Raw genomic sequence first — 13,807 nt, 5'->3', positions numbered from 1 at the left:
GCCGAACGTGTACACTGTTATAAAATTTAATTGTAACATGCTGCCAAACGTGTACACTATTATGCAATTAAATCATTAAAAAGGGCAATTAAACCACTAAAAGGGGCAATTTCCTCATGTGTACAAGGAACTTCTTATTCCATGACTATAAACAAGTCACAAGGTCAGACTTTTGACAAAATATGTACTTATATTCCTAAGCCTGTATTTACACATGGACAGCTTTATGTAGTCTTTTTGAGGGTATGAAGTTTTGATTCTGTTAAAGTATTCAGTCAAAGGATAACTAAAAATCTTGTATTTAAAGAAATACTTTTGCAATAAAAATTTAATCGCAAATGTTTTGTGGGTTTCAGCTAGAATGGTAATAATAGACCAACATTAAAATCTGGCCCCGAACTTCCACTAACTTCAACAGATGCAGTATTTCAGCCTGGATATCTAAACTATATTTAAACAATAAATAAAAACCCTAAACCCAAGAGACCATATCAAAAGCCTTGCTAAAGCCAAAGTGTATAGAATCATTGAAAATTAGGGTTGGAAGGGACCTCAGGTGGTTATCTGGTCCAACCGCCTGCTCAAAGCAGGACCAGCCCCAACTAGACCATCCCAGCCAGGGCTTTGTCTAGCCGGGCCTTAAAAACCTCCAAGGATGGAGATTTCACCACCTCTCTGGGTAACCTGTTGCAGTGTTTACTACCCTCCTAATGACAAATATTTCCTGATATCTAACCTAAACTTCCCTTGCTGCAACTTGAGACCACTGCTCCTTGTCCTGTCATCTGCCACCACTGAGACCAGTCCAGCTCCATCCTCTTTGGAACCTCCCTGCAGGTAGTTGAAGGCTGCTATTAAATCCCCCCCTCAGTCTTCTCTTCTCCAGACTAAATAAACCCAGGTTTGTCAGCCTCTCCTCAAAAATCATTTACCCCAACCCCCTAACCATTTTCGTTTCCCTCTGTTGGACTCTCTCCAATGTGTCCACATCCTTTCTGTAGTGGGGGGCCCACAACTGGACACAGCGCTCCAGCTGTGGCCTCACCAGTTCTGAATAGAGGGGAAGAATCACTTCCTTTGACCTGCTGGCAGCACTCCTACCAATGCAGCCCAGTATGTCATTAGCCTTCTTGGCAACAAGGGCACACTGTTGGCTCATATTCAGCTTATTGTCGACTGTAACCCCCAGGTCTTTTTCTGCAGCCTGTACATGGGATTGTTCTGTCCTAAGTGCAGGACTTCTGCACTTGTCTTTATTGAACCTCATGAGATTTCTTTTGATGTAATCCTCCAATTTCTCTAGGTCTCTGAATCCTAACCCTACCCCACTCACTGTCATCTGCAGACTTGCTGAGGGTGCACTGTATGCCATCTTCCTTGTCACTGATGAAAATACTGAAGAAAACTGGCCCCAGCACTGACCCCTGGGACCATGAACACCGTGTGCCCCTGGAGGCTGGGGGGTCAGGGCAACCGTCTGCAGGCAGCGATGGCAGTGTTAGTGGTGGGGGTGTGATGGTGGTGAGCAGGGAGCTCCTGGAGGCAGCCGCAGTGGTGTTGGCGGCGAGGGAATGGAAGGGTGGCAAGCACTGACCTGCGACTACCCGCAGATGCCGCCCGCAGGATCAGTAGTGGCCAGTGGCGATTGGGGACTGCCCACAGATGTTGCCGGCGGTGTTGGCGATGCTTTTTGCAGGGGATGCACCGCCAAGCTCAGGGGGTGCACATGCACCTGTGTGCACCCCCTACATGTCACCAGTGCCTGGGACACCCCACTTGATACCAGCTGCCAGACATTGAGCCATTGACTACTACCATCTGAGCTTGATGCTCCAGCCAGTTTTGTATCCACCTTACAGTCCATTCATCCAGCCCATACTTCCTCAGCTTGCCTGTGAGAATGCTGTGGGAGACCGTATCAAAAGCCTTGCTAAAGCCAAGGTCTGTCACATCTGCTGGTCTCCCGCATCCACAGAGCCAGTCAGCTCATCATAGAAGGCAAGCAGGTTAATCAGGCATGAGTTGCCCTTGGTGAATCCATGCTGACTGGTCCTAATCACCTTCTCCTCCAAGTGTTTAGAAATGGATTCCTTTTGTACCTGCTCCATGATTTTTCTAGGGACTGAGGTGAGGCTGACCAGTCTGTAGTTCCCTGGATCCTCTTTCTTCCCTTTCTTAAAGATGGGCATCATATTTACCCTTTTCGAATCATTTACCTTTCCTACCCACCACAAGTTTAAAAAATAATGGCCAGCAGCTCTGCAATCACATCAGCCAACTCCTCAGCACCCTCAGGTGCCTTGTGTCTGGCCCCATGGACTTGTACACATCCAGGTTTTCTAAATAGTTCCTAACCTGTTCTTTTGCCTGTGTTGGCTGCTCACCTTCTCTCCAAACTGTGCTGCCAGGTGCAGTAGTCTGGGAGCTGACCTTGCCTATGAAGACTGAGGTAAAAAAGGCATGGAGCACTTCAGCCTTTTCTGCATCCACTGTCACTAGGTTGCCTCCCCCATTCAGGAAGGGACCCACACTTTCCCTGATCTTCTTTTTGTCTTGTTGAAGGACAAAGTATGAAATTCTTGCCTGTGTTCTTATATTTCAAATCAGCAGTTAACTTCTCCAAAACCTCTCAATTGCAGCTTAGTCATGCTACAGCTCTTACAATCAAGGTATAGTTGCTCTGTTGCTGAGGTGAGAGACCTAACTAACCATGCCAGCCTGAATTTCAAATGGTGTATTTGACTGTAACACATCACAGTTCACAACGTTCAAGTTCTTTATACCATCTGGAAACAACACCGCATGACTGACTCACCTGCACTGCAAAATATGGCTGAATAGACAATTCCTTCCTCAAGGATGTATAATATAACTGTATTGCAGTCGCTGCCAGAGACTCAGTAAGAGTTATGACTTGAACCAGCTTAGGTTATAACTTAAACCAGCTCAGGCCTGAGAGTAGCCTTTCCTCTTCCATACTGTAGAAATGGCAGTTTAACTGTTTTTGTGGCTTGAAGAACTGCTTGTCTAACCCAGAATAACCTGTGATTATATGGGAACACTTGAGTTCCTGCCATTAATACTGTTTTACTACATTTTATATCTCTTCTCACCATTATGCATTTATTATCCTTTGTCTGATCAAGGCCTCAGTCCAACCATCTGTTTCTATGCAGCAAAGCTCTTCTAAATACCATTTAGACTTAGATGCTGGGAGGTGTGCATGAAGCTCTCCCTGCTGCATAATGTGGCCAGTGAGTCTGTAAGCCCAGCAAAAGGTTCTGGGGAAAACGATGCTGCAGGATCAGCCTGGAGCTGTCATGTAGCAGCTTGAAAGCCAGAGGCTTCAGAAGATTGATACCTTCCCTGCTTTTATGTACTTACCCAGGTCTCGAACATGTCTTCTGGACGCAGCTTCCGCAGGGTGGCTCTGAAAAGAACAAAGGATCCTTATCATCAGATGCAGGCAGAATATTCATGTCTTGTGTGCCAGTGGAGAAGGCCTGGGTTAGCTCCCTAGTCCCTTTTGCTCTGGGTGTGTGCAGAAGGCACCTATTGTGTCAAACTCTGTTGTCATTTATACTGACACCACCCAGCTGAGGTCACTGTGGCTGTGTTTTTCAGACAGTGGCAAGGATTTCTTAGGGTGAGATCTTTTATTGAACCAACTATGTAGCTGGGATAAAGTTAGACAGTCATTTGAATGTAAGACATTTTCCTGAGGAAGAATACATAGTTGGTCCAATAAAAGATCTTACCCTAAGAAATCCTTGCCTCACATGATTTCTGGACGATCATGCTACAGCATCACTTTTTCAGAGAGTGACATTCAGGATGCCATTAAGTTTTAGGATGTTCAGGAGAGTTGGTTCTAGACACCACATTTTGTTCCTTTTGCATGTAACTAATTTAGCCCATTACATTTTTAAGAAGACAAAGTATAAGGTGACAAGCATCAGACCTGGGATCACCAATGGGCCTCGTTCCCTCTTTAGTCCTGCTGGTGTGAGTTTTTTTTAAATAACTGAGAGCAGAATTTGGCCCAGTCTACCTCTATGAGAATTCCCAAAGAACTGGGAGGTTAGATTCAGATAAGCAGTCGATGCTTATGCAAACCTTAGAACAATCCTGCGCTGTGAAACTAGCCTGGGAGAACATAGTGCTCCATAATGTTGTACATATCACTATACCACTATACCAGTGCTGTTATGCAGATTTTGCTCTTCTTTTGGTATTCTGACACTTACCTTCTCAGGACTAGGAAGGACAGAGATGTGAAAGTGAGGACTTAGCTAGCAGTTATGGCACGCTGGATCAAATTCTGCTCCCAGTTTAATGCATATAAATAAACAAGGATCTTCTCTAGAAATCATGAAATCATATGAAGATTGGTTATAAAAATTCCTGGCATTTGTTCTCAGCTTTGCACTAATCTGCTGTCTGATCTTGGCCAAGCTTCATCACTGCTAAACTTTTTCACTGCTCCCTACCACAGTTTCCTGGTCCTTTCAGTGGAGGCCATACTTCCCTGCTGTGTCTCACGGGTACATTGTGAGGCTTAGTCATGACTCTGTGGAGTTTGTGCATTTGAGGCTGAATAACCTTCTTTGGGCTCCCACACATTTATGTGTAATGGAAGGGGGGCGGGGGTTGTTTAGAAATTGGACTCAAATTTAGTAAAGGCTCTTTCTGATTCTCTGCCCTGTTTTTCTTAGGGTTTAAACATACACTTCAATTTATGAGTCCAGTTGGCTCTTTCTTTCAGTGCTTCAGTGGAATAGTGACACCATGCACTAGTGAAGAATGTTGTGATTTTGCTAGTTCATGGGGTAGAGTAAGATGGTGAAGCTGGGCCAGGAGATGAAGGAGAAGCCTTGAAGGAAGGATTTTTAAGCATACAAAATTGGACATAAGGAAGAAATTCTTTATGGTAAGGGTCACCAAAATATGGAATGGGCTCCCAAGGGAGGTGGTGCTTTCCCCTACCGTGGAGGTGTTCAAGAGGAGATTAGACAGGCATTTGGCTGGGATTACCTAACCCCAGCGCTCTTTCCTGCCAGGAGCAGGGGGTCAGACCCAATGATCTACCAGGTCCCTTCCAACTCTAGAAATCTATGAAATCTATGAAAATAAGTGTTGGGTGCTTCTGTATATTTGACAGATTTTCCCTATGATATTGCACCCCTAAAAAAAAAAGGAGGTGAGTCAAAGTTAGAGCATTTGTGAGGGGTCAAGAGACTGCAAGCTAGGAGGGTTTTGTTCTTTAGTGGAGTGGGAAATGGGTCTTCAGCTGGGAGAGTGTCAGAGGGCCTGTGGTACGGAGGAGGAGTTTGATACTCCATCTGTTACCAAGATAGAGGTACCCTTCCTCAGCTATGGAAAGGGAAATAAAATTCTACTGCTAATTTAACCTAATGTTTCATACAGTCCTGGTCATCTCCATTTCCAGCTGAAGTCTCCTCTAGGCTGTGTTTTGCATAGTTGTAAGATCCCTTAGCTGACAAGACCTCCATGGGCTGGGTTTTTACAGACACCTGATGTCAGGAGAATTGCCTCTTTTTTCCCTTTTGATTCTTGGTACAGATAGAAATCATGGTTTATTGGTTTCCCCCTCTCTCCTACCAAACCTGTCCTGTCATCTTGAAATCTGTGAGGTTCAGAGATCTTTTTTTCCTGTTGCATTTTCACTGTTGATGGTTAAGAGCAGACAGAGATCTTCTTTCTAAGCCTGGCATTTGGCTGAGTGATTTCTGCCTCCTATTCCTATTTCTCCTGTTTGAAGAGAAGGACTTGGAGAAAAAGAGAGGAAGACCTGATGTCGACCTCCCATCTTGCCTCTCTTCAGGAAATGTACAGGCTTCCCCACACAGTGACTTTGCCTTACTTCTGATTGAGAAGGACTGCATTTGGGAAGGGGAATTGAGTTCCAATTCAGTCTGTAATTCATCTCAGTATTACTCCAAGCCAACTGTGATGGAGACACTTTGTATGCCAGGGATGCAGCAGAGACTCACCCAGTTAATGTCTCATTAACCACCAAACGGCTGGCAGGTGGTAGTAATCTCCATCTATACCTGGGTGGGCAAAGTACAACCCAGGGGCTGGATGCGGCCTACCAAGCCATTCTATCCAGCCTGCCGGGCCCCTAAAAAATTTAGAAAATTAATATTAATCTGCCTTGGGCTGCCTGTCATGCGGCCCTTGATGGCTTGCTGAAACTGAGTAAGTCATCCTCTGCCCAAAATAATTGCCCGCCCCGATCTATATTGAACTAGTGGCAGTGGCCTGGCAACCTGAGGTGATAGGCTTCTTAGTCCAGTGCTGATGGCCTGAATGGCTCAGCTGTCTTTGTACCTTTTATGCTCATTCACAAATTCGACTAGTTCTTCTTCCGAGTAAGGTTTGTCAGGGACATGTACTGGCTCATCCATAAATGGCTCGTAGAAATCTACTTCATTCAGCTTCAGACCAAGCTTCTTTGCAACCTGTTTTAATCACAGATGTTATGAGGGTGTAAGTACAACATGCCTCTGCCCATCAGAAGCCTCTACACATCTTCCTCATGGCAGAGCAATAGCCCTGAGCACACTTAGGGCACCTACACATGTGCCCAGTACCTGCTCTGACATGTGCTTTGGAGCAGATTCAATTCACTGAGCCTGCTGGAGCATGCTAATTAGCATGATCCAGCAGCCGCAATGTCACATGTATTCAGCTTTCCTATGATTCAAAATGGTGACAGGGGTGCTTTAACTCAAGGGTTTTCAACCTTTTTTAACTAGTGTACCCCTTCTCTCTCAAATTTCCAGCTCAGGTACCCCTTTATAATTTTTGTATTGTTTTTAAGGGGTGGGGGGAGGAGGGGGAGGGAAGGAGTGGGGCTGGGGCTGCACAGCCAGGGCAGAATGGGGAACAGAGCCACAAGTGGCTTGTCTGGAGGGCGTGGAAAGGGGTGGCGGCTCTCACCGCTGCATGCACCCCGGGAGGCCATGGGGGCATGTCCCCCAAATCTGCCCACGGGACAAGGGCAGGCTGGCCCAGCAGTGTGGGAGAGAGTGGGGCTGCGGCAGGGGCAGGGGTTGCCCAGCCAGGGTGGGGCGCAGGGCTGAGCTGCATGGGGGGTGGCTTCTGCAGCTATGCACACCCTGAGGAGGGTGTGGTGGGGCGTGTGCCCCTGGATCTGTGTTGGGGAGGGCTGGGCTTGCCACTGCGTGCTAGGGCCAGTGCCAGGCTGTTCGCTGTAGGGGCTGGGCTGGGCTGTGCTGCACTCAGGGTGGGCAGCAGTGGTGCTGGAAGGGGAGGTTATGGGGGGGGCAACAGCAAATTTTGGGGTGGCTTCAGCCCCCCACATAGCCCCCTCCCAGTGTCACTGCCACCTGCCCTGAGCACAGCTCAGCCCAGCCCCCACTGGGAACAGCCCATGGTGATATTCCATCCTGACCCATGCAGATCTTGGGGCACACACCCCCATGCCCTCCTGGGGTGCGTACAGCGGCAGGAGCCACCTCCTCCCACCCCCAAGATGAGCCTTGGCTCCATCCCAGGCTTTACCTTGGCTCCTGTCTCCAAGTGCACCCTTGGAAGGGCACAGGGGCATGTGCCCCCAGATCTGCACATGGGGTGGGGCGGGCTGAGGCTGGCACTGGGCTGTCCCCAGCAGTGGTTGGGCTGGGCTGTGCTGTGTTGGGCTGTGCTGAGGGCAGGCAGCAGCGGCACTGAGAAGGCACTATTGGGGGGGGGCTACAGCAAATTTTTGGGGTGGCTACAGCCTTTCATAGCCCTCTCGTAGCACCATTGCCACCTGCCCAGAGCACAACCCAGCCCATCTGCCTCTGGGAAGAGCCTGGCCCAGCCTGCAGTAGCATCCTTCCGTGCCCTGTGCAGATCTGGCAGCACATGCCCCCCATGACCTCTTGGGGTGTGCACAGTGGTGGGAATTGCTTCCTGTGCAGCTCAGTCCGGCGCCCTGCCCCAGCTGGGCAGCCCCTGCCCCAGTCTCACTCCTTCCCTCACTGCTGGGGGCTCAAGCTGCCCCCTCCCCCTGCCCTGGCCCCTTCTCTCACAACATACTTACCAGCTGGACCTGGTTGCTCTCCTGGCCACCTGCATGCTGCGCACATTATACCCAATGCTGCCACATTATACCCAAGTATCCCCTAGGATCTTTTTAAGCACTCCTGAGGGTACACATACCCCTGGTTGACAACCACTGCTTTAACTAAAACTCATCAAATGAGCTTTAGTTAAACCATCCCTGCTCTCCCCAGGCCCAGAGTAAATGTAAAGACACCCTTAGTAGAGTATCTGTCAGATATGTAGACCAACCCTTGCAAACAACTGCTGCTTTTGACAGCAATGGCCTGAGTCAGAGTAAGGCCTAACCCAGAAAAGAAGTACTTCAAACTCAGTTGGTGAACTAGCAAATCCAAACCAAGCTCTGCATCTGAATTGTGATAAGAAGGTAGTCTTCTTTCGGGGATCCATGCTAGGATGCGGGGAGTAGGTCTGGCAGGATTATGGCTAGGGGGTAGGCTGGGTGAGAGCAGCATGATGTGGGGTATAGTCAAGAGTATCAGGGTATGAGGGTGAGTAGGTTGTCCCTGGTAGGGAGGGGCAGCGCAGTGTAAAACTATTGCTGCAGTTGAGCAGAGTTGCCAACTCAATACTTTTTTTTACTGCAAACTTTTTACTGACAACCAAATGCTTTTTTACTTTTTTACTGTGGTTAGTGTTAAACTCCTAGATTTGAATCCAGCCCTTCTAACTGGGAGCTGGGAATAGGGGAGCACCTGACAGAAGAGCTACATTTGCATCCTGTAAAACATATATCAGTAAAGACATGTGTCTGTACAAAAGTTTGACCACCAGTAAAAAGTTTGCAGATTGTCAGTAAAAATTTGCTTGGGTTGGCAACCCTGGTAGTCATTACTATCTTCATTTCCCAGTTGGAGGCCCTTCTCCAAGCAGACCTATGGAAGCTACCCTTGCATTTGCAGTGAGTTTGCTTTATGTCATTGCTTTGCATTTCAGCTGCCTTGTTAGCCTGGACTTGAGCTCTCAGCTAAACACATGGGACAGTGTGGACTCTCAAGAGGGGTCTCTGGAGACTTACCCCTTTGTCAAAGGTAGCAAAGAACTTTACGTATGGCTGGAAGTGCTCAGCTGCTTCTTCAAATGCCTTGTAATCTAAAAGATGAAACAGATCAGAAAGGGAATTAAAGGAAACAGTCTAAAAGTGTCTGACCACGTGGGACTTGTCAGGGCTCTGATTACATTGGAGGAAGGTTGATGTAATGTTTAAGACAAAGGCCTTGAGGTCATGCAGCCTATTCTTGGGTCAACTATTGTGGTCTTGCCCAAATCTTTTCAGTGCTCTGTGCCTCAGCTTCTTCATTTATACTATTGTGAAAATTATTCTTATGCACTTAGGCAGGTTGCAGAGCAGAGGTCTGTCATATTTGTGGGGCATGCTGAGATTCTCATACAAGAGGTTCTAGGCAATTCAGAGTTCTACTATCAGGTTCTGCTGCAGATAACAATACTGAGGCATTTCTAACTTCAGGTGACTTACAAACAAGAACTTGAATGAGTTACAGTTTATACAAATGTGCACAATTTACCAGACCTGATGAAGAATGTCTTGCATTTGAAATATTGTCTAAGTCAGGGGTAGGCAACCCCAGCACATGTTCCAGAATGTGGCACGCAAAGGAATTTTGCTTGGTGCACGTGCCTCAGGGTGGATGGCGGGGAAGGGCCCAGAGTTGCACTGCCACAGCAAGGATTGGGCCCCTTATGGCTCCCCCTACCATCTGCCCCCGGCATACCAACACCTTAAAAGTCAAGGTTGTGGGTGTTTTTGGCAATCTGCCCAAACACGCTGCTGACCTCTAGTCTAACTCTCCCCTAACTATGTAGTTAGTCTAATGAAAGACATCTCCCTAAGAAACCCTTTCCTCTTGCATAATTCCTGGACCATCATAGTGACAACATCGTTCTAACACAGGGGTGGGCAAAATGTGTCCTGGGGGCCGGATGTGGCCCACCAGGCCGTTCTATCTGGCCCGTAGGGCCCCTAAAAAAATTATAAAATTAATATTTATCTGTCCCTGGCTGCCTGTCATGCAGCCCTCCATGGCTTGGCAAAACTCAGTAAGCAGCCCTCTGCCCAAAATAATTGCCCACCCCTGCTCTAACACGACCAAGATTTACCAGAGTCATTTAATGGCTGTAGGGCCTATAGGAACTGCAGATCCTATTCTGTAGTGTTGCAATGCAGCTTCTCTCATAAAAGCTGCTGTACGTATTGCTGTTTTCCCAGGTAACAGCTCCTTATTGAAGACAGAGATGTTGACAGCCACTCTCCACCACTGAGCAGCAGACTCATCCAGGAAATAAAATTTCAGCTGGACTGTCCTGTTCAGCTGAATTAGGGTTTGTGGTTCTGGGGAGTCCCTGGGCATTTGCCAGGAAGGACCATGCAAGCTCTCCTGGTGCATGCACTGAGTTTATTTTATACCACTATTGGTACTGAATTCCCAGATGAGGCAGCTTCCTCAAGCAGGTGTGAGTACTATGTGTTTAAGTGCTTTATCACATGGATTTTACATCTTCTTTGAAAACATCTGGCATTGGTCATTGTTAGAGATCAGCACAGGACTAGATGGACTGCTCTCTCTTTGGGTACAGCAGGGAAGGCTTAGGAAACCAGACTAAACATGGCCACAGTCTGTTTCTGTACTGCAGCTCCTACAGTCCCAACAGCTGGGATTTATGCTTTAGCTACAGAGTTGATCTCTATTTGGCATGTGAAGGGATTCAGCTGACAATGGAACCCCCCAGCCTCCCAGCTGGGAGAGCCCTTGAGACTACAGATCCTTACAACCCCCAGTCAGGAATCCCTCTGTTCCCTTCCCAAAGCCTATCTAGACCAAGAAGCAGGTCTGTCTCACGTTCAGTGTCTTCTCCTTTGAAGAAGCCAATGAGTTTGATTTCTTCCTCAATGCGGTCAAAGGCCTGGAGCTCCAGCTTGCTGTTGATGATCTCCACTGGGTCCTCCAGCAGCTGCCACAACAAACATAGCTTAAAGAAAACCCACACCTGGCAGCACTGACCTCTGACAGGCTGTGTGAACTGGGGCGGAGGGTGGGGGGAAGATTTCAGCCTGCTTTCCCGTACCCAAACCCTACTCCAAGTTCCCAACTCAGCCTCAAGACAGGAAGCCAGCAGAGGTGGAATAGCTGGGACACTCTCAGAGGTAGCTGCCAGTAGGGAAGGGTAGAAAGCTGTTGTGGGGGGGGAGGGAGGGAGTTGGTAGTGGGGTATAGTCCCCTTCTGTAGTCTGAAGCCCAGCCAGTGGGCGGCAGGAGGGTGAGTGAGCTGGGAAAGTGCTGGGTCATTTGTGTGAAGGCAGTAAGAGCAACCAGCAGCTCTAACGATACCCGAAAACATACTGCAGGGGAGATCAGAGTTAAAGGCCAGTGTGGCAGGGCACCTTGTGTTGGGAGAGAGAGGAAATAAGCAACTGAGAGGGCTGGAATAGTGGTGGCTTGAGTGGCTTTTGTGTGATTAATATCTTTGTTCTCAAATGCCAGTTGAGAGGGGATGACCCTGAAAGCTTGCAGAAAAAGATCCTTTTTTTGCAATTTCTCAGTTGGTCTAATAAAAGGTATCATTTGGGACCCAAGAGTTCTAGATGCTTGCATTTGAGAGGGGAAGATGTTACAAGCAAGCCACAGATGCTAGATGCCAGGGAGATGTAAAAGGTGAGCAGAGCTGAGGCTAAACTTGTCCAGAGACTCTTGAAGAGCATGGATCTGGATCTTTGTGTCTGACACCTGTCTGTAAAATGAGTTAAACTAGCGCTTTGGCTGCACACTCATCCAGGCTTTGGTGGGGAAATGGGGCCCAGGCTCAAAACTGTTCAGGCCCCAACCTCATGTCTTCTTGAGCAAGACTTGGTGCGACTCTTCTGCCAGTGACACCAGCCTACATCACAAGTGGCTTCAATGGTCCCAGGGGAATTAAACCAGCGTACAAGTCATGTCCAGGAGGGAAAATCGGGCCCATTTTTCTGAGAGCCCTTTCTGCTTATGCACTGCATAATTTCTGTGTTTCTTGTCCCTAGTTTGTTTTGGATTTTCCCTCCTGAGACGAGAGAAACCTTTGTTCTCTTTATTTTGTCACTGAATATGATCTTTATGCACACAACAAAATAGAGCAAGCAAGCCCTCACCCAAAGTGACTTGGGCTGCATGATAAACAAGTCCTGTACGCTCAGCATGTGCTGCTCTGGCCTTCCCATAAGTGGAAATCCAGGTTTGCAATGCTCAAGTGCTTGTGACAGAGTTGCCCCCTAGCGGCTGGCCTATGGAGAATACAAACCCTGTCATGGCAGCTGGGGCTTGTGTGCTACAGGGGAGGTCCTGGCTTCTTTCCCTAAAGCCGCTTGTATGAGGTTCAGCTGATGACTATAATTTCTGCTGTATGTTGCCACGGATACATTATAGGCTCAGAGATGGGATCCTGGAGAGACACTTCCCCTCCTCTGACTCCAGCTCTGAGTAAAACCAGAAGCAGGAGGCTGGTGGGAAGCCAGGATGCAATGACTGTCTTAGTGTGTCTGTGTTGACCCAGGACCCCAGTATGTCTGCGGCAGGGGTCCGTGGGATGAACATGCTGTGGCCATGATTCTTGTCTTTCTTTTATATGAGCATTAGTTGAAAGGGGCACCACGATAGTCCAGGGAGTTATACTGGGATATACTGTTAGAAATTAAGCCCTGCTCCATATCTTTGCTACCAACTCATCATCTCACCTACTCTGTTTTTTAAGTTGAGATGCAGTTATTCCCACTATCCCAGAAAACTAAACCCATATGCCCACTACAGTTCTATCTTGGAAGTCCCCTCCAGTCTGCTGCTCAATCATTTCCCCCTCTGAGGCCAGGCCCCTCTTGTCTGTGACAAAACGATGAAGAGGATTATGAAGTCACGGGTAAGAGGAGTCTCACTTCAGGTGGTGTCAAACATCAGGATCTGAAATCTTCTTGGATGAAATCAAATGATCTTGTAGAGTAATACATTTGGAGACGTGAGTTGCCTCACTGCCTCCGCTGGTAAGCTTAGGGCTTCCATAAAACCATTGTGTGCCTCCGTTTCTCCAGCTACAAAAAGCAGATAATGATAATCACCAGGCTTAGTAAAGCCCTGTGAATTCTTCAGAGTACAATGGGCCAAGGTAGTCCTTCTCTAAACCAGTGATCCTGTTTCATTCTCATGTCCCTCCAATAACGAGAGGGAAAACATACAGAAAGTCAGCTGGGTGAGTGACATTATTTCTGTATTTTGCAGCAAATGCCAGTATTGTGTTGAGAACAGGCTCTAAAGAATTTGGCTTGTAGAATTTTGACCTATTGGATCACTTAGTCCTTTATAGATTCATAGATTCTTCCAACCCTACATATATGAATCTGTAAAGGACTAAGTGATCCAATAGGTCTAAATTCTACAAGCCAAATTCTCCTCTCACTCACATAGGTACAATGCTGTGATGTTCTGTGGAGTTACACTGGTTTATTTTACCTTAACGGTTTCTACTAAAAGGAATATTTGCAAATATTTGCATATTTTGGGAAATATATGCCAAGACCTGGTCTCATCTGTGCTTACATCCAGGAGGAATTCCACTATGACATCTGTGGCCAGCTCCCCATCAAACTCAATCAGACGCTCCTCCTTAAAGACATAGAGGCTTCCTTCTTCAACCAACCCTGGAAGAAGTAGACAAAAGGGTATAACAAGGTCAG

The 13,807-nt window shown here is 47.5% G+C and overlaps 1 protein-coding gene across 1 annotated transcript in view; it reads right to left on the bottom strand.

Annotated features, from left to right (window-relative positions):
- CASQ2 (calsequestrin 2) overlaps positions 1-13,807 on the bottom strand; it is a 44,349-nt gene that overhangs the window by 13,872 nt on the left and 16,670 nt on the right. The window contains exons 3-7 of the mRNA XM_019548743.1: positions 13,671-13,771; positions 10,953-11,064; positions 9,113-9,186; positions 6,355-6,485; positions 3,385-3,430 (exon numbers count right to left, since the gene is read on the bottom strand). Of these exons, the coding sequence (XP_019404288.1) occupies positions 3,385-3,430; positions 6,355-6,485; positions 9,113-9,186; positions 10,953-11,064; positions 13,671-13,771 (464 nt within the window). The remainder of the gene's footprint in view (positions 1-3,384; positions 3,431-6,354; positions 6,486-9,112; positions 9,187-10,952; positions 11,065-13,670; positions 13,772-13,807) is intronic.

This window comes from Crocodylus porosus, unplaced genomic scaffold (genome assembly GCF_001723895.1).
Source record: "Crocodylus porosus isolate Cpor-Errol unplaced genomic scaffold, CroPor_comp1, whole genome shotgun sequence".
NCBI classification, from domain to species: Eukaryota; Metazoa; Chordata; order Crocodylia; family Crocodylidae; genus Crocodylus; species Crocodylus porosus.
This window is presented reverse-complemented; position numbering and strand designations above follow the sequence as displayed.